General features: G+C 44.2%; 1 protein-coding gene across 1 annotated transcript in view; it reads left to right on the top strand.

Annotated features, from left to right (window-relative positions):
- The window catches only part of LOC3290618 (homeobox protein abdominal-A), a 51,013-nt gene extending 27,424 nt beyond the window's left edge, over nt 1–23,589 (top strand). The window contains exon 6 of the mRNA XM_061648480.1: nt 23,386–23,589. Coding sequence (XP_061504464.1) covers nt 23,386–23,589 — 204 coding nt within the window. The remainder of the gene's footprint in view (nt 1–23,385) is intronic.
- The last annotated feature ends 323 nt before the right edge of the window (nt 23,590–23,912 follow it).

The following is a 23,912-nucleotide window of genomic DNA, read 5'->3' as shown; positions in this document are numbered from 1 at the left end:
CAAAACCCCAGCAGTAATAGTTCCAAAACAAGAAAACATCTCTCACCCAAGCAAGGCGAACAAAACCATTCCTTCCTACTTCCATCCTCATGCGAGCAAGCGATAGTGTGCTGTAGAACATGGTGCGAAAATAACGAGGAATCATCATCCCAACCTCCAGTTCGTGCAGCACAGCACGTGCTTTGCAAAAAGTGGGAAATGAACAAATGAAAATCCTTTGTGTTCAACCCACTATCCCCGGCGTGGGCTATCCTTTCGGTGTCGTGTCCCTCAGCACTCGGCAACATAATGCAAATCCCGTCCGCCTGCCGCACAATATCGCCCTCCTTCGGGGGCTTGCCTTGCGTTCCCGGGATGGTGCGAGCACGGGCGCTGGTATCTTGCTATATAATCATGCAATTTCTCTAATTGGGGGGCTGAGCAAAGGAAACCTCGACCCCCCAATCGGGCGTTTGCGGGCACAACAAACCGGCACAACGAAGTAGCACATTCTTCTAGACGATTACCATTCCCTGCTCAGCACCATCATCGGCAGCGTTGTCAATCTTGCGGCTAATGGAAGGGAAGGCCGGGAAAAGTCGTCTTTTCGTCGGCTGCAGCACAGCGTTTTCGCACAGCAAACAGCGGAGTGGTGTCCCTTTTTCGTCCCTGTCCCTGTGACCCCTCCCCTGCCAGGCTTTAAGCGTGGCAAGCGTTTAAACGGTATCATCGTCCCTAAATACCCTCTTAATTTAACTACATGTGTTCCGCGCGAAAAGCCAAACAATCCTCCCCGTCGTCGTTGTCGTCGTCAGTAAAGGGAGGGTTGGTTGAAGCACCGATCCAACAAGGGGATGGATATGCTGTTGGGTTTTTGAGCGTTTGCCAGGGGTTGTGTGTCATCCGCTTTCATTCGCTGGTGGAAAATGATGCTGCGTCATTGCGCATTTGCTTGCGTGCGTATGTGCGAGAGTGTCGCGGTGGGATCGTTTCGCGCCGGCAAGAACATGTGAGCCCCGTTGTTCGGCGTAGTGAGTTAATTGTTTAGTTTCGATGCTGAAATGAAAGGTGTACGTTTCCCTTTGAAGTGTTTCATGGTGTTAACGTTTAAATGTTAAACCATGTTTAGTCTTTTTTAGTTTTTTTATAAACATAATTTGGTTTATTTATGAAATTAGGTTACCATGGGAGTTTAGCAAAAGATAAAATGTTGGTGAATAAATACTTTTGTTTAATCCGTTTTGGCATCTAAATTTCCCTACAATTATATTGGACTTCTAATATGTGGCACCAAGACACCAAGAAGCTTCTTTCATTGGAACAACCAGTCGAATAAGTGGGCTCATTTCTCGATCTTGTGCGAATGAAAATATTCTTAAACCAATTAAGCCAAGACACAGCATTCCAATTTAATTATGAAAAGCATACGTGATATGTAAATAATCCCCACCTAGAGGTTTTCCCATCTTAGCATAAGGAAAGGCTTTCTCGTCCATTTCTTTGCACACATAAACGTGCATGTGTGTGTGTGTAAATGAGGCAGAAAAAAGGGTTCAACAGTGGGTGGCATCTAATGGTACAGGTGGATTTGAATTTTCCGGTTCAAAATTAATTAAAGTACACATGTTTGGGCAACACCACGGTGACTCGGGGTGCTTTAATTGGTTGGCAATGGATAGGGCTCTATTAATTTTCTTGCTGGTCGATTCACATTAAAATGTATAAAACTGTAATCCTTAGTAAATTAAAGGATGGATATGATAGTTATAATTGAATTGCTTTAAACAGTTGGCAATTGTTGAGCGTTCTCATACAGTACAGTGCAGTACAGACCCGGGAAGCTACACAATTTATCTTCAAAACAATAATCGTTACTACTTCCCTTTAGAGGCAAACTATTGTGTTGCGATGTAAGCAAAACCCCTCCCAGAATCAGAACAAGTCCTGCACTGCATAAATTTACCGCCGCACAGCAAAAGGCGCATCAATCCATCCATCACTTTCGCGCTCGTTTTGACTGCATAACAGTGGGATAATTAGTCATTAGGGGACTGCAGCGCTCCCGAAATGCGTCCGATGTGACTCCCCTGTACATAGCTAATCACTTAGTAATACGCCAGTCCTTTATCGAACGCTGCAAAGGAGAAATAAAGAAATGGAAGAGGCCAACCCGGCCAAACACGGGACAAAAGTTTTCACATCACCGCTTTGTGATGCAAATTGGCTTCGATGCGAGCCTCATCCTTGATCCCTGGAAAACCCTATGATATGCTAACCGCATATCCTGCCACATTCTCCAAACGGTTGAAACATCTCGCCTCGAACTGTGTCATGCACCCTCCCCGGTAAGCACAAACCAATTCGTCACGGTCTATTACGAGCGCGGTTGTCGTAACCCTCGCGGTTTTAACCGTGCGGCGCAGCGCTACCCCGGAAAAAGGGCTGAGAAAAGTCACACTTCATTCCCGATGTGCGTGTGTGTGTGTGTATGTAAGTGTTCGGCAAATGGGGGAAGTAGCTTGCCGTAGCTTCCTTTTCCGGCATTTGCGGCGCGACAAAAGTTTAATAGATTCAATCAAAATCCCATTAAAAACGTTCGTTACGCTAACCGCGTTGTCTTCCTGTGGCCTGGCCGTTCCGCACTAGATTTGGTGCTTCGTACAGTGTGTGTGTGTGTGTGTCGTTAGCATTTCGCGCGTGATGGTTTTAATGTAGCGCTAACGTAAAAAAGTAGTTCCTAAGACATTCGGCGCAGCATTACATAGATATTGGCAAGACACAGGGAGATTCGGAGCCTTTTTGGTCTCGTTTCCTGTTTTTTTCGCGCAAGCCTTTTTCTAGCCCAGCTGTGGTTGACTTTACTAAATGGGGATTACCAATCAGATAAAGTGCTTTAGAGTAGGATTTAATGGCAATTAAAATGATAATTACACAACCAGAAGGGAGATTTCCGGTCCAATTCAAGGGGGTTCAAGAGCGTTTGAAGCACGGCTGAGAAGAAAAACGACGTGCACGAAAGTGACAATTGTAAAGATAGGTTCGATCCATTTTTAACTATTTGACATAACCAATTTAGATTGCAATCATGAACATTTGCATTAAAAAAAACTATAGCATTTACACACAAAGGTTGTAAAGTATACAGCAACGTTATGTAAAACGGACCTTGTTAGCCATAGCAGACAGACTGATTGTGCAATTTCACAGCATCATTATTCGAATTCGTATAACAAGCAAACGATCACCGCGTCCGATGGGCGGCATGTGCAATCATGTTATTGCAGGGAATTTTATTAACTTACCATAAAAATCATGATGCATTTAGTCAATTAACCTGTTTCGTTACCGACAGCTTTCGTCATAATATGGGCATACACGAGAAAGATAGAAAGCCTAAAGAGCCGGGGTCAGGGCAGATGATCCATTCAATCGCTGTTCCGTCACGTCGATGAATGCAGGCGCCAACGGCGGAGGCATCGATCGTTTCGCAGTGTCGATTGTATCTTCAAAAGCAGTTAATCATGCTGCATCAGCTTGATCGGCCGCAAAGCCCGGGAAGTGAAGTCACGGCACCCGATAAGCAATCAAACACTGATGAAACACGACAAATCAATAAGCAAATTAGTTAAGATACGAAATCGAAAAACCATTAGCGATTGAGAAAACGGAGGAAAGACGGACGCACGCGCGCGCACACGTCATTTTCTCGTGCACAGTCTTGCGATGCAAGGCATCGCTTCTTTCTCTGCTCCGTGTGGTTTATCTTAAAACGATGCTATAAACAATGCCTCGATGCGGATCTCCGATTGCCAGTTTTCAGGTTGATCGATCTTTCACCGACGCGACGGATGGCATTTATGGCTCGGCCGGAGAGTGCGAAGAGGGAAGATTCTCATCATATATCAATCAAACCTCTGGCCGTAACGATCCTCGAAGCCCATCGAGTGTGATGTGAGGTTTGGTGTGATCGTATCTCTTTCCACAAGGTGTGTTTCCACTAAGGGGTCCCTGTCTGTCGCCCCCTGAGCCTCCAGACAGCCGTGAGTGTGCAATAAAAGGTCATAAAGTTTGTACCAACACACTTGCCAGCGTTCCGCCCTACCGTGTACACTTTACCCACCTCCGCACGGAACGCAGAAGATATCGATGGTGCGATAGTGGAAAAATCAATTCGAAACTGCCATAAATCGACACATACCACGCCAGTGCTCATCAAAATCTCCCATGCGTTCAGTTGTGTCGGTGGTGTGGAATTTTTACTGACCAGCCAAAACGGTCTCCACTATCGCTTGTCAGTGGATTCTCTTAACGGGTGTACGGGCGACATGACCCATAAACCTGACCACTTCCCACTTCACGATCACGATGGCAGTGGGGATCACCGAGGGAGGAGGGTGTGTTGTAAAAATTCTTGCCTCTTAGCACAGGGCAGCACCTTGAACCCTGCGATCAATACGTTCCAGTTTGTTCGATTTTTAAGAAGTTTTTAATGTGTCAAAAACGGGCTTGTACCGCGTTCCATGGATGGCTCATGGCATCGTCTTTTTCCTGTTCTGAACATTTTATTTGTTTTCTTCTTTCTTTATTAATATTATCTGATTGCATTTAGGAGCATTAGATTGATGTTCTCGGGGCAATGGGGGGGTATTCGAAAAAAAAGAGCGGCCCAGCCAAACACGAAACGATGACAATCGTGCGGCCGTAAAGTTTCACGATGACGAAGATATCGTTTTGATGGCAATTCATAAAAATCGACTAAAGCATAAAGTTAAACGGCATATAAAAAAACGCACACACACACAACCAACAGAAACAGAAACAAATGGATATACAGCGATGTTGTGTTGTGTCACCAAAACAAGGATTCTTCTCTTACGCGTACAGAGATAGCAACATGAACAAGGGCGAAAAAAGTGTATCGCAGACAATAACGTGCAATACATCCCTCATCACCATTTGATGATTGTCGTTCGAGTGCCCAACCACACACACACATACACTTACACACAGAGAATACGGTAGCAACCCAAAAAAGAAACCCAACGACATAACGGCAATGGGCCGCATCCAGCATCCAGGGGACATTGTCTTCCGGAGCGGGTGCTATAAAAATCGGAGAAAATTGAATCAATATCCCATGATAATCTATTACTTTTCTGCTGATAAAGTCGAAATGAAGCGTTACCAATGGTATCCGAGTTATCGATTCGGGTTTCGTTACCCCCATGGGGGGAAAACCGGGTGCGCCTGTGTTATCGATCGTGCCCGGTTCGGTTAGTTTGATTGAAAGAGTTCCAGTTTAAGCAGATACAGTAGAAGATAGACAGTGGAGAAAGTTGGCGATGCCTTTGCTTATGACTATTTACTCTGATTAAATGTTGGTTCATATCATACCAAGACTGTTTGTTCATTCTCTTGACTGCATGGTAAGTAAATGAATCGATAAAAGCAAAACCGAAAATCATCAAAAGTTCTAAACTTCAATTCACCTATATTACGTACCAAAAACGGTCTCCATTGCGTTGTACATTACCGTTCGGTGCAAAATTGATGAGGTGACGATATGCTGCAGCAGCAATGTTAATCGGTCACCATATGGCGACGGCTGTCGGGCCCTTTAAGCCTACGCTCTTTTACTACGATTGGCCATTGGCCGATAAAAGCTGGGAATTGAAATGAAAAGTCATGAGTGCCTACTCTCCCCTTCCTACTCGGGTGTTGCTGTAAATGTAAAGCGGTGCAAAAGGGGGATCATTGATTGAGTCCGATTTGTTTGCTTCGTAGCCATTGTGTGTGTGTGTGTGTGTGTGTGCTTTCCATTTACATTGCCAACTGAAGGTAATTTATGAGCGTCGACTAGGGTTTATTGCGAACACATTGATACGTTTGCGCCCAGAAAGCGAAATCCATTTAGCAGGACACATCGAAAAATGCAGGACACTCTCTCTCCCTCTCCCTCACATACACACACACACTCATGCAAAATTGCACGCTTTATTGCTCGGCAATTAAAATTGTGTCACGCTGTAAACAAATAATTAAAATTCTTTCCACCTTAATAAACACGCTCTGTGTCCCAGAAAAGCCAGGCGCTATATTTTAACGATCGGTGTGCGCACCATAATCAACCTGTTTATGGGTTCGAGTGAACAGCCAACAAGCGGTTAGGTGAATAAAATTTATTACAATCACTCGCCATCAAAGCCATGCGAAGCGATGTCAAAAACAATATTGAGTACAAGGAAACCCGTTACGTTGCTAATGAAGGCGCAGGCAAGGACGCAGAAAACGTACTGAGGAACACAAATAACACAATCTTTGCATGACAACGGCTTCGGTCCTGTCTCCCTGGCTGTCCCTTTGCTTGAAATGGACCTAGTACACACAAAAAATACACAATACTCGATCGGTTGTTTAACAATCCCGCACAGCCCCCGCCCGATGAGTTTCCCCGGTCCCGGTTGGTGCAGTTGAGAATTAAAATTTGTAAATTGTGTATTAAAACTTTTAATAATTATTCCTTCTCCTCCCCACCTTACGACCGTTTCCACAGCATCCCTCGGGAGCGCAAGTGCGGTAAGAAAGGTCGGTTCGCTTGTGGCAAGGTCGTTTCCTAGCCCTGCTTGACCCCATGTGCCGGTGACGTTGTGATGAGATGGAGGAGGCGATATTATGACGGCGATTATGTTGCCAACGAAGGGCTGATATTAATGATGATGCTCAGAAAATTTGTACAAACCATCCGGGAGTAGGCGGTAAACATCCAGGCCTACTGGAACAGCTGATGAAAGTGTGTGTTCGTTTTTTTGTTGTTGTGCTGTTTTCAAGCGAAGTTTAGATGGATGTGAAGGTGAAGGCAACATTTCATCGGGAAAGGAAAAACATAGGTTCTTAATGGCCTAGAAAAAGAAGGAAAATTGTTTGAACAAGACAAAGTGGGAGAGAGAGAGCGCAAAAACTAGAGAGTGAGAAGGAGTAAAATAATAAAGTAACATTTTTCACCTAATGCTCACGAGCTCTATAGCCCAACGTTTTGGGATGGTGTTAAGGACGATGGGATAGGATTTGTTTTGCTTTGTGTGTGTGTGTGCCTGTACGCATTATGCTTTTGCCCTGCTCTCCCTCGCTTTCCATCGCTGTTCAGGCCGGACGACGCATCATCATCAGCAGCAGCAGCATCATCATCGTCGGGAGAGGGTGTTTATTGTAACATATGCGTTCATAATCCGGAAATAATTCCACATAAATCTTGAATATTAGAATGCAGAATTCAATTTAAGCCTCGTTAGTAGTACCGCTCGGCAGCTTGGGAGCTTTAGTTGTGTTTTTTTACATCATTCTATTTTTTCTATGACACTGTGAAAGTGTCTATTGCTCTGTCCTTATTAATTCTGCAGTTCTGGGTTTTTTCCCCGTCGGTGCTGCTGTGACAAGCCAAAATGAAGGGAAACCATAATATTGTCTGGGGAATAATAATTGAAAAAGCCTTTCACTATGATCGATTTGTGTGTGTTTTTTATGCTCAGATTTTTTAGTTTCTACACGCTAAGATTATATTGTTACGGACTTTAACAAGTGTTCTAAGCCTTCCTTATTTATCCTTTTTATTTCTAATCCATCACATTATGCACCGATTGTAACGCCCCGTAAAAGAACACCCCGAAAAAAAAAGTGTCAGTGGCGGACAAAGTGGCTGTTTTCTGTTTTGTGCTGCAATAAATAATTTTTCTCTTCCGCAATCCGCGTCTGTTTCGTATCGCATTGGTGCAGCGGTGCATATTTTTCAGCACCGAGGGCTGCAAATGTTACACCGGTGCAGCAGCAGATCGATCGGTTTCAATAAAACCGTCCAGAACGAACTTTGTCCCATTTGCCGTGCGCCACAAGCGCCCGCGAGCCATTTTTCCCTCTCTTTCTGGTGGTGCATCCTGTGGGCCGCATGCAATGTGCTGGAAATGTGCTTTGCTCAAAGCACTTTGTAAGCATTTATGTAAATAGTTTCAAGTGAGGTGAGGAAGGAGAGAGGACTGTGGCAGCATACGAAGAGCAGCAAGCAGTTTAGTTTAGAAAGGCGCAAGAGTTGACTTTCCCGAATACATTTGTCGCCGCACGGAGGCGGAAAAGAGGTTGCCGTTTGGTTCGTTTGGATACGCGTTGGCAATGGATGAATGTATGAAATTGTTCCAGCATTCGGTGGGAATGGCTTATGATGTAGTTGAGGTGGCTGACTATGGAAATCGTTGTACTAGAAGCGTTTGATATTGTAAGTGATTCATTTGGAACAGTGCGGGATATAAAAGTGAACCATAAAATGTAAAAAAAAGATACCCTTTTTAGTTCTAAAACAAAACATCTTTACATTGTTTGCGTTTGATTCTGGATTTTTTTTATTGCATTTATAGAATAAATCACAGAACGTGTTTGGCTGTGCGAACGATTCTAATAAATTCTATTCACTGTGTACAATGGGCAATAAATGGCTAGTACGGTTGAAGCTTTATCTAAACAATCGTCCAGAATTAATAGCTCGCGCGGACAGCACTGCTCGCCGTTGTGTCCGACTGCTGTGTCCGAGACGCTTTCCACCACCAGATGGTCTGTACGCAACAGCGACAGCAAAAGGATAAAGAAATCAACTTACTCATAAATAATGATTAAACTATTTGCCCACATGGGCATACACACAGCCATAGAACGAAACCGATGCCATTGTGAGTTGATCTTTGCCAATTGCAAGCCGTATCGCCGATCGTCAACTCGGTCTGGTTGGTCTCTATCGTGCTCCATTTGCGATGGCTCGCATGCCCCGAGTGTGTGTGTGTGTTTAATTAAGTAGATGAAAAGGATTCTATTTGCACAATCGTTCTGCACCATGCTACGAGACCGAGTCTCAATCTCGCCTAAGAGCCCGCGCGCACTTTCACCGACCGAATGCGAATGCTTGTAGTACGCTCTCCTCATCCCTCCATGTTAGCGCCCTAATTTCCGATAAATCGTTTTTAATTTATGACATACAAACAGACCGATTCAACACAACGGCCGCGAGGGTTGTACGGTTGTTGCCGTGGTGGCTTTTCTCTTATGATCCAACCAAGGAAGAGACAAAAAAAAGTGAGGAAAATCCTTTCCACAAGGAAAATCGCAGGGGCCGAACCTGTGTGCGATTTGTGTTTGCCTTTGCTGTATGCCATTTTGCGCCGTTTTCCATCGGAGCATCGGAAAACCCAAAAACCCGGGGTGTAAATCGCCCTTTGGCACAGTCAGTTGGCTGCCATGTGAGGCTCGTGAAAATATTGACAGCTTACTGTATCCTGTGTGAGAGTTTCTGTGTATTGGGACACGACAGCAGGTCCACCCGGCGCAACCAGGATCGAACTCAAGCGTGCATGCAGCCGAACCGAGATGCACAGAATCGGACGCGCACCGTACAAAAGGAAGAAGGGTGACATTTAATTTGGCTAAACGCTTCCTTTATTAAATTGATACTCCGGAAGGGGGGGGGGGGGGAGAGCCGGAAGAAACTGTAGTACATTTGCCTAGGGGTGCCGTGGGTGCCGCTAATGGTGTGGAATGTGAAAAGTGCCCTCTCGTCGTCCCGGTTAGCCCCGAAGGGTTTTGCGGAAGTGATTTTTCAAGGTTCATAATCGAATTAGACGGAGAAGTCAATTGAATTAGGTTGAGCGAGGTTCTCGAGATGGAAAGAACGCTCGGTGTATTTGGGATGCGTCATACAAAAGAGAGAAAGAGAGAGAGAGAGAGAGAGAGAGAGAGAGTGTGATAGCGGGAAACTGGTGAGGAATGTGAGTTTGTAATTCCGCGCAAGCTGTAATGTTTTAATTAAGAATAATGAAGTGATCAGCGATGAGATTGTTTTGCAAATCAATGATAGAAGTGCTCTCGTCTACTTTAACTGCATTATATACGCACTGTAACATTACGTTGCAGATATTGGGGAAAAACAAACTCACTTGACGTGCGATAAGACAGCTCATAAACGCTTTCATCAATACCGATTATCGACTACCGCTACCGATGAAGTAGATAATGATCATCGCCTTTTCGTCACTCGGGACACTCATCGGCATCAAAAACCATAAATCACACTATCCAGACACTCACCCCAACTCAAATACACGCCACGTCTCGGTTTGTGTTGGGTTTCGCGTGACTCCGAGAAAGTCTCCCCGAGTACTCAATAAAATTCAATCAATATTCAAAACGCTAAAGAACGGTCACCGTTTTTCCTTCAACTGGCCAGCCCACTGTCGAATGGCGTATTCCAATGAGCAACTCCCAGCAACTCGGAACGTCGTTCAGCGCGACATCGAACTACCACCACAAGATAATCATTTAGTGTACACTCCGTGGAATGATCCCACTTCGAAGCGCACTGTTGGAAAGATCTCTAAATCTGGTTGACGCATTGTCCACCAAACTGCCCTGAAAAAGCCCTCTTTGACACAATAATTAGGTTCGTCCTGAGGGTGCGAACGTCACAAGCGTGTGCCCAAAATGATTCGATGACAGTGCTTCTGACCGAAATGGGAAAACCAAATTCGATGCGCGGTCCCGTCATTCGAGTGCTCACTGCATCGCAGGACAACCGTTTCCATTGGCGTTAAGGATGAACCGTAGCTAAAGAATTCCACATCTACTGGCAACATTACCCACCAGTGCACGAATGGTCACATTGCGTCCAGCAAGTGGACGGTCGCCAGCCAGTCGTCAAAGATAGCCAGAAAGCGGGCGAGATCATTAGTAGTCGTACTCATCATTAGGGGCAGAATCATGCCCACTTCTCCCCTCCGGACGTAATGGAATCGCGCACATTGGCCTGTACCTTTGGCCCAAAAATGGCCATCTCTAGCTGCTCCGATTCGTTCTCGAAGGGAGGGAAACCCGTGCATTTTGAGCGCACACACACATACACACACTCATGGACAGTTGAATGTATGAAGTTTCGCTACGGTCGAGTCTGTTTTTGTGCCTTGGTCCTTGGTTTTCGAAGGGACAGAAGCTGGCTCGGGGAAAATAATAATCAACCTTATCATCGTCATCAATATCATCTTTGGCGTCGTTTGCCATTGCGACTGTTCTGCCAAATGGACAATGCAGCGTGGTCGTGGACATCAACCGTTTGACATCATGTGCTTGCCGTAGTTTTTTTTGGTGGGAAATGGCGACAGTGCTGGTTTAATGTCCGACTGAGAAAGCCATGGTTTGGGTAGGGAAAGCGCACCCATACAAAAACGAACCCACTGGAAGCTTAGAATTTATGATGCAACTAAAAATCTATGCTATCAGTACGTGCGAGAGTTGTTCGTTATGCATCTTTTAAATTTTACATGGGATGTGTTTTTTTTGTTTAGGCAAACTAGAGATTACATACCATTTTCTAGCCTTCTTAATTTGCCAACATTATGTTGTGGCAATGGGTCCGCACACACACAATCCGAATGGCGCGTGTCTATCTCGTTAACACGTGGTACTTTGCGCAGCCGGCCCTGCTAGTTGATAGAGCTTCACCCTGCGCATGGCGCGTGTCAATGTTGTTATTTTAAAATGCGTTAAGCCCGGATAACAGTGTTGAAATTATGTTTAAACCGATCGCTTTACCCGATTGCCTGCTGTGGTGTTTTGGTGCAATGTTCTCTTGTTTTTTGTCGTTACGGGTCGTTGTTCACTAAAGCCGAGGTTTTGTCACACGCTTTAAAACAGTGTAACAAACCGACCTGTACATCAACGACAACAACAGCAGCGGCCACGGCGTCAGCAAATGGGGTACGGGAAACAGAGGGCAACAAACGATTTATTAGCGAGCTGATAGTCCCTCGCCCAATTTCGTGCACACTTTCGAGGCTGATGGCGGGTGAAACAAACCCACGTTTATCTTCGGGTGGGAAGACATTTAAACCTAAACCATTGTGTGGAGAGATTAGCATCAAAGCGTGAACCAGGACCAAAGCCGAACCGACTGATGCTAACAGGACAATACGCGCGCCTCTCTCTCTCTCTCTTGGTGGCAATAAAAAGTCAATGTTTTAAAATTGGCTTTTTATCGCTCGAAGCGTGGACACAAAACCGCAGCATAGAAGCCGCACGGATGTGTTGGGATGTGTGTTTATGTGTGTGTGTGTGTGTGTGTGTGTTAACTGGGGCGGTCATTGAATTGAGGAGCACATTTTCTACATTGCGTTTGTTTGCGGTAAGCTGTTTCATGTCCCCCCAGAGAGTGATATCGTATTTGCCGTCTTTCGAACTGCCAGCAAGGACACAAACACACACACACACACACACACACACACACACACACACACACACACACAGACACACTTTGTGATGGCATTCGAGCGCTCCTCCCGGCACCGGGGATCGGTACATTATATTGTGTTTAAAAACGCTCCAGCAGACAAAAACGATGAAGATGATGATGAGCTTGCGGATGTTTGGGCGGCGGTTGGTGGTTGATGGTAATGCCGGTAAGGGAGAAAAACTTTCTATCTTTTCAATTACATTTCATCGGTTTTTTTACGTGCGGGGAAACTAATTTTGTTGCGCGCTCACTTGCTCTCGTGGGACACAGGAGATGGTTAAGTGAGGATGGCCAACATTATGGCCCCTGGAGGGTGTCCTTGAAGGCGATTGGGAGAGAAAAGTTTTAGCTTTATTTCCCCAAAATTAGCTTCTTCGGTGGGAGTTTGATGGAGGGAAACGGTTTAGAGCCATATGCAACGGAAAGTTTGATGTTTATAAAAATTGAAGCTTTCTTAAATTGTAAAAACGAATTTTAACGAGTGACACACAGTTGGTATATGTTCTTGAACAAAAAGGTTTACATATAACAGATTTATGTGAGTATAACCATTGAATGAAAATCTTCTCCTTATCCTCAATGATTCTATTGTTCTAGAGACACATTGGTTCAGATTTAAATTGAATCATAAATAAACGAAGCTTAACAGTCAGTCGCCCCTTTACAGTACAATCATTTTTGATAGCTACCACCACGTTTGCTAGATGTTAGGCAATTTATTCATCCGGGGATGGTCTCGCGAGCAAATCGGATGGACAAATTATGCAACGAACGTCAGCTGCTTTTTCCCGAAAATCGTTTTGTATCGACAATGGGAAAGGAAATAATGAATTTGATGTGCGTTATTATTTGAACTGTGTTGAAATAAGATAACACGACATCAAAAATGTTTGTCTTTTAGTAATAGTCAATAGTATTACTTTTCAATAATAATATGAAGTAGACTATACAATGAAGATTGCAAGTGACTCCATCTTGAGCGTCCAACACCCAAAATAACAGCAGATAATTCTAACTAAGGCCGGGCTCTTCATCCTTATCACATCATTACGGGGCAGAAAAACGCAGAAGCAAACCAAGTTGATAGTCGGAGACCTGTTTTCCCTTCCTTCTCCGTACCGGATGAAAATGTTCATCAATTCCGTGCAGCGCACGCCCTTTTCGCAGCGGGTGGTGGTCTGCCACAGCAGAAGAAGCATTCAAAGGAACAACAGCAGCAGGAGCGTTAGACGTTTCACAGTGACGTTATGCGCCCGCGCGATTTCTTTCACCGCGCGGGAGAAGAACGACCCGAATAAGCAGACCGATTTGAGTGTGCTAGCGGGTGAGCGAGTAGGATGTAAGAAAGCTGTGGTGAGGCAAATAATAGCACAAGCGGGCGAGGAATCCGAAGTCGAAATGCGAAAACCCGCCATTCCAGCGGCGTCAACTTCTGCATCCCCGCGCGTTTTGATGTTGTGGGGGAAGATGTGTCAAGACAGGATGTAGACAGGATGTTGTACAAAGAAGCAGCAGCAGCGCCCAAAGTGTGTAAGATTGGCGATGTTTTACAAGTGTGAGCACGCGCACACCCTGCCGAGCAAATTGGTGGGTGGGTGGGAGCGAATGCGAAGGAAAAGGCACTTTCCTACAGGGGCTTTCTTCCGGGATGCTTGAGACGTATTGCGGTACTGGCAAGAGTCCTTTGCCACGCTAGTCGTTGTACTAAGCAGTGGAATTGATTCGTAGATGTATGTGTGAGCGTTGGGGCGTCAGTATGGAAGGAAATGGGGTCCCCCTTTTTGGTAGAAATCACGCCTGGAACATCGTACCGAAATGCCAAATGTTTAGAGTTGAAGGGGGATTGTTTTATTTTCGTGTTATTGGGTGGCAATAAATAGCACGATGAAGTGGTGGAGATGGGGCTGCCATTGTGTTTGTAGTGATTGTAAGTGGAGGGCAGATTTGTAACTATGTTTAAATCTTCCCTTGCGTGTGCCTGGCGATGGCAATGACAAACAAAATGGTAGATCGATCATGGTGGAATTTAATATTACATTTCGCTTTTAATAATTTAAAGGCATTTAAAACATACAAAGGTAATTCAAATATTCATGGTAAGAATTTGAAATAAGTTCAACGGAGGACACTTTTAGGATTGCAGGGTATAAAAGAAATACAAAGTGACAAAGAGTTGTAACAAAAGCATAAGCACAGGATCATGATTGATTTAAGATCATTGCAGGGTTTTTCTAGCTTGCTTATGATCGACAGTCTCTTTTCCTTTCCATGCAATCTCATCTCAATGTTTGCAATTGTCTGTTTTTATGTTTATGTTTATGTTTTTACTGTTTCATATATTTGCTTGTGGTGTTGAACTGGCTTGATAAACCCTGTATGATTTGAAAATAGTCATAGAATGTAAAGAAAAGCTAAAGTGGCCTTAATACCATTTAGGGGGTTTCATGATGATTTTGGGCATTTTGTTATGAAGGATTTTAATTGCTTCTCTACATTTTTGAATTTATTGTTAAGCTTATGAGCTTAAAAACAGTCAATAAATTTGTGTAAGAAGCAAAAAAATAATACAAAAAAATATTCTTGGAAAATGCATTATTACAAAATTGTAATACCCTTGTATCAAACTCATTGCTCTCAATCCATTAGTGGACTGAGAGCTGTAACTCATTATCATCTTTACAATGCTCTGTGTGGCACGAAATGGCTTCTTGATTGTTGGCGCAAACATTGTCGCGTACTAGACCACAACAGCTCTATTAGCATATCGGTCGGATTATTGGTTTCTAATTACCTTCCAAACTTCCCAAACTATCGAAACCACAAAGCTGAGGTTTGCGCCGTGCCCACCCCGTATAGAAAGTGTCCTTCAAACGCTAGTATGGCGGCACACTTTCACCGGACCACTCAAGACTTCTTGAGCCGAAAGGCAAACAAAGTCTTTTGTTGGCAGTCCCGCTCTCAGCATCCGCGGAAAGCCACAATCTTCAATCCCCGGAGGTCACCCGATGGATGTCAACCGACACAGCGGTCACTGGCAGTGTGCAGTGTCCAGCATGTGCGAAGGAGAAACCGAAGGTGGAAGTGTTTTAATTAAAATTCGTCCAACTGTGCAGCGTCCTTCTTTGGCAGGTTCTATGTCCTTTTATTGTGCTGTCTGCCTTTCGGTAGTCATAATTTGTTTCACGATGGCACCCGATGGTGACTTCTACTGCAAATCCTTTTGTTTTATTAGATACCGGGCGCGCTATTAAGTGAGTTAAACTGAGCAGCAGCAAGAGCAACAAAAAAACATGAAATGAAGGACCGGTGGACACTTTACACACGCGCGAGGGGAGTTGAAAAAGACTAACTAATGATAACACAGCGTCAGACGGCGCAATGACGGTAGACTCATAAAAACGTCCTCAGTGTGGAAGACGAAAAAAAGGGTTATGAAGATATGATTTTTTTGCTCGTCTTATAGTATTGTTGTTTTTTTGCTGATGTTGTACTGTGTACTGTGAATAAGACGCACAATTTTTAATCTACTATCTGTGCTGCTGCGAATTGGGAATGGTTTATCATTGCAACCCCTTTTTCAGGATGGAGTGAGGTCAAACTGTGTTGTTTTTTCTTCTTTTAATTTTATTTTCAACTTTTAATCTCATTCGGTACAATTCATAAAACAAAAGTCATAATTACTTTTTTTTGTCTCTCCTTTTTATCCTTGGAGAAGTTAGTAAGTTCGAGCTGGGTGAGGTGATACAAGGGAAAGATACACCTACACGCGATGCAGCGGTGAATTGTTTTGTTTTCATTTAACGTTTATCGGACAAAAGTTACAAACGTTACCGTAATTAAAATGGAGATCATCATCGAAAGTCTAGCGCGTGCGGGGTCCTATGTCCAATTGAAATAAAATGAAACAAATGGACACGTAAAAACCCCTCCAATGTCTGTTGCAATAATTTGTACACAGAATTTGATAAATTGGTTTTTTATTTCCTTTTCCAGAAAGGTGCTAAAAAGGTTAATTTAAAAATATGTAAACACTTAAATAATGTACTTGTATATATTACTACAAATATTTCGAACGATTCTACACCTTCAAAGATGGAATAGAGAGACTAAATCGTACATAAATCTGTTGATAGTCTCCCTCATTCAGTTTAATGTCCTGTCCAGAAGTGCTTGTCCATATCTGGAAGTCATATTTTGACTATATACATTGTGAAACATGACTACACAACCCATTACCATTGCAAATTCATGCACAAAACGTATCGTGATCGAATAAGTCATCGTTAATAAAAATGAAAAACGATTTAGAAACAACTGGCAAGACACCAATTAGCGAAACGTCCCACAGTGGTGCAGGAGATTCTACAATAGTAGTGGCAGTGGTACTACTGCATTCGAAAGGTGTGCAATAACGCGCGCAAGAACCATTGCTCGTGAGCGGTACAAAGGATAATCCATCGAGTTCAGTTGAGGTGTGTTTGTAAAGCATAAACGTAGTGGAAAAAATAATGAAAACCACCACCAATGGGAAATGAAAAAACGGTGTGCAAAGAGACAAACAGAGAGAGAGAGAGCGAGAGAGAAAGTGCGAGAAAAGCGGGCAATAAACCAATTAAAATTCGGTGCATATCTTGATCGAAATTTCGAGCGGAATAAATTGAAATGGCCACGGACATGGAGACGGAAAATCGACACAGGACAGGTCAAAGAAAAGCGGCAGCCCATTCGGGGCTGAATGAAAGAGGGATCTGTCGCGATAGCAGCAAATGGGTTCATCCTTTTTCGAAGTCATCTATTTGAGATGGCTGTGTTTGTTCGCTTGCCTGCCTGCCTGCTTGCTTGCTTGGTAGTCGGAAAAGTGAAGAAATAAAACCACTCGGCATTGGACTGCACTGGGCACGGCTTCGTCCAAACGCTTTCCCTTTAATTGGGGGAAAAGGGAGGTTTGGCACACAAAAAAGCAATATTTTTGGCTCACTCTCGTAGTTGTTATTGTTGTGTTTCGTTTCGTTTGGTTGCTTTCATACACTTTATCCTTGCATCGGAATGACAACCATTTTGCCATTGGTCATCGTTTAATGGTTTTTTTGTTTTTTATTGTGCTCTCCTATTTTGCTTGTCACTAGCCGCAAGCCACTGTGTGTATGTGTACGAGCGTCGTTTGGCGGTAGAAACGGGACAGCTCCTGTCTGCCTTGCATCATGATCTCGAGATGCACACAAACATCATATGCTTGTACTTCACGCCGTACCAGAGCAATTCGTTTCGAGTGTGTGTGTATTTATGTTATGTGTATGTTTTTTGTGCCTTTTCTTGCTATTCATTTATCCTGCTTTTTTGCACTATTTGTACCACATAACTGATCTATAAAACGCTCGAAATGAAGCCAAACGATTGCGAAGCTTGACGGGGCGCAATAGGGTAGGTGAATAAATGGGAAAACTACCCCCCCCCCCCCCGGCTTACTCCCTGCCCCCTTGCGCGGGGCACAGCGGGTTAGCATGTTTGCATTAAATTGATAGCATTCCCTCGAGAAAGGTGCTGATATGCGCGAGGAAAGCAAATTGGACCCAGCGGACATACCAGTCGCTGTATGGAAAGCCGATGCGCACTGCTAACCCAAACAAGGGCGCCAAGAAGAAAGGGCCGAACGGCCATGAGGAACGGTCATAAAGATTGCATCCTATTTATGGGCCCGAAATGGTCGAATTGCATTGCGCCGGGTCGCGCAGGGTACCGTAAAGCGATAAAAAGTGGAGAAAAACGACACACGTACACACGAACCATGTAGCGGATGTAGTTGCGCTCCATCTATTTCCTGTAAATTGTTGTTCATTTAAATGGAATTGCTTTTACGAGCGTCGCTATTTTTTTACTGTATTTCCCTCTTTTATCCCGTTTAATAGTGTGGGCTGTGTGTATATGTGTGTGTGGAGCGATTTATGATAGCATTTGAACCTTCTTAAAGGGTGTTACAATTGGTCTCAATAATGGATAATGATTTGTCTGATTGGAACAGTTATGGGTTGGAGTTTAGCTATTGATCTTTTCTCTGTCGCATTTTATTTGTTCCTTTTATATGTTTGAGCCTTATTCTAGAGTCTTTTTTCTTATAGTCTGAAAAGAGGGAATATTTTGAATGCTTCTATGCTAGGTTTAAATTGCTTTAATCGGTTTTGTTTTCCTCTTCAATCATTTATGTCATGTTTTTAATGTCTTTAATAAATGAACATCATAATTTCTTCAAAATCGTTCCCATCTCTAAATCAATCGTACGTATTTTGATAAATCGATTCCATAAACCATCGGTAACCAAGCCACTGAGCCGTGTTGGGGGGGGGGGGGGGGGGGGGGGGGGGAGGCCAAACAGCTCATCAAACTGTAAAACGTAACCGTCCCCTCACAATAACGCTTCCTTCCCAAACTGCTCAACATTAACCAAACAACCATCTCAAACAACCCTTTTTCTTACCCTTACCTTTACCACCACCAACACTCCACCCACCAACACCGCCCGGTTGGCAGCAGTGCAAGCCCTTTCGCAAACCCAATTAATGCCGCTTGACGATTATTAATGAATCTTCATTAATAAACACACATTTAAAAGTAATAATTATGCTGTTTCCGCATAGCGCTCCATGATCGTGTCCCGCGTTACGTCCCGCGTTACACCGTACCACCTTTCAGCGCAAATGATCTGCCATCGTAATGAGCCGCCCTCATCGCGTGCGCTTTCACTCGTTTTACGCTTCACCCATCCATGCGCCCAGCAGGAACAATTTGTTTGAGCCAGTTTTGTGGCCATGTTGGGAACAAAATTCAGGGTTCGGGGATGGGAGAAAAGGAAATTAATTATATTAGCTTTAATTACGAGCGGGAGCGGGGGAACAAACGATGATCAACTGTGCTGTGCCGTTTTCCCGGGACAGAGAGTGTTGTCATACAGAAACACACACACACATACACCCACCAATGGGGGGTACTTCCGTTTTTCCGCTCGATTTTCTTTCGCTTTAGGTGGGAGCAGAGCAGCAGACGGCCGGAGCAGTCTGTTTGCTCGATGTATTTATTATTATATTTTGCAGTGTTCAACATTGTTACGGACCAGAAGCGTGGTAACATTGGCGCAACGGTGTGTGGCTAGGGCTTGCGCTGGACGGGCACATGTGTGCTCTGTACGCTTTCTTCGACCCGACTTCTTTTTTTTGCCGTAGTCGTTGTTGCCCCCGAAAGCAATCGGAATGAGAATGAAGATTATATTAATATAAATCAGTGCTCCATACACTCCACTAGTGAAGGGTTTTGCGGGAAAGGATGAGGGGGGATACAACCATGCCAAGCTGGACGTTGTGCACAAGAACGCTTTTGCTGCGCAAAACTAAGCAAGACATTCAGTAGCCCAGTGTGTGTGGTCCGTGAAATAAACAGACACATCCACACACTCGCTCACAAAGATCGGAAAAATAAAAACAGCATGTGTTATGTTTCTATCAGGATATGAGTTGCATTATTTTTACGTTTACCACAGCACAGCTTTGCACTGTTTGTGCCGTCTAAATGGCGCTTATTGGCGCGGTGCCTGTTTGGGATAGTGCTGGGAAGGATACACCGAGATTCGTTCCTTTTGCGTTGGCTAGTGGGTCCTGTCCGACACATAATTGCACGTGTTACAGCTAGTAAATTAAAACAAACACACACACACACACACAAACATACACGTTGCGGTAAGGATGTGCTGCTAAGGGCAGTCGCCTCGGAAACGACACCTTGGTGCTTGGTCATTTGCGAGTATTGCATACTAATTAGGTGTTGCCGGTGTGACGCGCCACCGCTGCCCGGTTTCACGGTTGGTGAATCTCCGTTGCCCGTTGCAACCGCAAAGCAGCATAAACATCGAAACCATCTCTGCTAATGGTCATTTACACAGCTTCCCTGTGAACGCTGTGCTGTGGTGCAGCGGTGATGGGAGAAGAAGGAAAGGGGCTCTCTCTCTCTCTCTTCCCACTTCACACCGCCAGTGGCGAGCAAATTCCCAAGGTGAAAGATATAATCTAGATTTAATGGAAGAAAATTAGTAGTGTTTGCACCATGATGGTGTGTGCTGCTGCTGCCGACCCAAGGCTACTTTGTTGGAGACATTCCAGGCTTGTGAGAGAGAGATGTGAGTGTGAGGTTGGAATAATTTAGTGATGCAAGACCCAAACATCGGTTCAGCAAGACCAAGAACATCACTTTGCTGCTGAGGAATGGGAAGCAGTTTTTTGCTCGGGTTTGTGTGTTAAACAACGCTTCTTTTTCTCCTTCCCGTTCGGGCTGTTTTATTGTTGCCGTTGTTGTTGTTCTCCCTCCAGAGGGTCAAGCATGTATGGCATTTTACGCAAAACCGTTGTACGGAACCCATTACGCCATGTACGCGATGCATCGCACTTGATTAAATCATAAAAGTGTGGCACTTTGCCTTCCCATTCATCTCACAGCCCGACACCCCGACTCCCTTCCAAAGGGACACGGACCAAGACATCATACGCGAGACGTGTCATTTCCGGGGGGCAGGGCAATCAATCACTCCGTTTGGTTGGGCCGGGGGGGAAAACGGCAAGCTAGATCGGGTTGCTAGTGCTGCTAGGCCGTTTTTCCCCGAAAGGCCGAGTGTTTATGTTGGGGTCGCTTTTTGGTCGTAAAAAAGTGTTTTCTCTGTGGGGTGAGAGGGTACCATGCATTGTACAAAATTTATGCTGAGAAGAAGTGTTGTTGCTGTTGAGGTCTAGAGGACTGAGAGGAGTGTTTTGCAAAATGAACAAAGTAGTGGGCTCCATTTTGTCCTGTCTGCCTGTAAAGTGACCCTTTCGCAAGGCCTACTCTGTGTGTGTGCGCGCTGCTGTAAATTACTTATCGCACGCTGAGTGTCTCACTTATCTTGGGCGATTGCTCGTTGCGCGTGTCGTTTTGTGCATGTCGTGTTTAATTAAATTAAACCGCTCCTCATTCTTATTCACTGTAGAGTTTTCTATGCACCATGGTGTGGGTTATGCATCAGATAGTCTGTTTTAGGATGTAAACACTGAGTAACATTTGATTGAATTGAAAAATAAAATAAAAACGAACCTCAGTCTGTTTGCTCGATGTATTTATTATTATATTTTGCAGTGTTCAACATAATGTTTTTAAAACATTTCCTATACATTGTGCTATACAAATGTGCAGACAGTGTGGCATAAAATTTGCATACAAGTTCCTGTCTGTTTTTTGTCCTTTTTGCGTTGTTCAGCCTTTTTGCTATCATCATCAATGTGCATCATCAATTAATTATTGTTTACTCTGTGTTCAAAATGTAGAGACTGCTATCCTTAAAAAATCCCCGTTTGTGGGCACAACCACCGATACAAACGCTCCAACAAACGCGGTTGAACAACGCCCCACCACCAGGAGGCGTTTATTTGTTTCGATTTGTTCATTGAAATCCGCTTTGGCGGCATTCCTTTTTTGTATTTGTGTGTGTATTTTAATGTTTTCTTTTTCCTCTTTTTACCCACGCTTCCGCTTGTTCCGTCGCTAATGCTTCGCTATCAATCGATCGACCGGTTTTGGCGGTGGCAGTGATGCTGTTTCCGCTGTATCCCGCATTCATGTTCTGCACACAAACCCACACAGTTGTACTTACTTTCGCGTTCCATTGCCGCGGATGAAATGATGATTAATTATGCTGCGCTCTTTTTTTTTGTTGCTTCACACACCAATAGAACATGTGTTGGCAACACGCACACACACACTCCAATAGGGGTGGTTTACACCTGCCAACACCTCTGTAGTGTGGCGAGCCGTGAAGGCATTTCACTTGAAGCGCATAGATCAAACTGATTGTCACTGTCATTACGAACGCTTGCTGTGCGTTATGTTGTCCATGGGCAGTGGTGTGGAGCTGAGGGGCGGGGAGGGTGTTGGTTTCGCTGCATGGACAAGGGATGAAATGGATCAACATCTGACACCTTTCCCCCATTTCTTTTGTGGATGGGTGGATGAGTAAAATTTATTATTAATGAGCATTTATTTACATTGCGCTGTGCGCGCGATGCATTCGTTGCGCCGATGCAGTTTGAGGTTATGTTTTTGTTTTTATTTCTGCGGAAGTGCGCATGTTTTTTCCTTGCAGTTGCACGCTCACATGCTTTTGCGGTCTGCAATTGATCGATGAATGTTGCATTAATGGAAGCTTCGGTGTCTGGTTGTGTTGTCAATAGTGAATCAAAGATGGGCGATTTCATATTTTGATTGTTTTAATCACTAATGTATACTAATACTAATGTTTATGTGATTACTGACTTATTTTTTAAAAATAATTATGTGATTTTAATTTTTCTCACAAGTTGCACACGTTCTTGAAGGTTTGCAGCGTAATTTAAACGTTAATTGTGTTGCATCAGCAATACATTAAAAGTAATGTTGTGAACATTAATCACGTTAAAAGCGTTCTCTCAATTTAAGAATATTGTTATGCTATAAAAACGCTTACGCATCATATTACGAAAACTTTATTCCCTTATCCAAAGTACAAATTGTCCCCGTGTTGAACTCGACTTCTTTATTTCCGTTAGAACGGCTTTACACGAACACTCACACACACACACACTCTCCGAAATCCGTTGATCGTTGAGATTTATCATACCTTCTGCATCAGCTAAGAATCGTTGTAAGAACACGGTCCCTTCTCCCCTACTCCCTTGTCGGCAATATGACACATATGCCGGCCGGCTGGTGTGCTCTCCTCTCCGTACGCTAAGCGGATTATCAAAACATCACTGCTGATGAGGCCGATAATGATCGTTCATTCAGGGCGGGGAAGTGCAAAGCGTAGAAGCGTAAAGAAACTGCGAGTCATTGCTTTTTTGTCATTGCCGCGCTTGATTGCCGCGCCGGTTCTTCGTTGAGTGTTGGGATTGAAACTTCCGGCCGCTTGGACTCTCGAAGCAATGGAGGGATCTTAAGTGAGGGACATTAAGAAATAATTAAGAAAGTGGTTTTTAAATTTTTGTGTGTGAAATATTTTAAACAAGTTTGAAAATTCCTTTGCTAACAAATCTTTTCCTTCATTCCAGGTGTGGTTCCAGAATCGGCGCACCAAGTGGCGCAAGAAGCATGCGGCCGAGATGGCCACGGCCAAGCGGAAACAGGAAGAGCTCGGCGACGGCGACGGTGACTGCAGCGAGCCGATGGATTCCGATTCCGAGAGTTTGGATCTAGTCGACACCGGAAGCAACCAGCGGAAGCGCTGCCGAATGGAGGACGATATGCGGCATTAGCACGGAGCAGTGTGAGGCTTTCTGGGGCTATGGGGCGACGCTCGATCGATGAAGCAGACACGTGTGGAGGAAAGGAAAGAAAAATCGAATTTATTACACGTTAGTTTTACACGGCCAGTTAAAGGCAAAAATCGGAAGGAGAACGGTTTTCAATCGCCGAACAGAGGGCATGGAAAGCTGCGAAAAGCTTCACACTCATGGCACACCTAGATCCAGCGCTGGGGGTTAGGTCCCGTGATCTTCCTTTCCGTTTATGTAGTTGATCGTGGGATGCTTTGTAAATGTAAATGTGGTATGATTGTGTCGTTTGTTTGTGTGTGTGT

The sequence above is a fragment of the Anopheles gambiae genome, chromosome 2 (genome assembly GCF_943734735.2).
Source record: "Anopheles gambiae chromosome 2, idAnoGambNW_F1_1, whole genome shotgun sequence".
Lineage (NCBI taxonomy): Eukaryota > Metazoa > Arthropoda > Insecta > Diptera > Culicidae > Anopheles > Anopheles gambiae.
The sequence above is the reverse complement of the archived record's forward strand: the minus strand, read 5'-3'. Positions and strand labels throughout refer to the sequence as shown.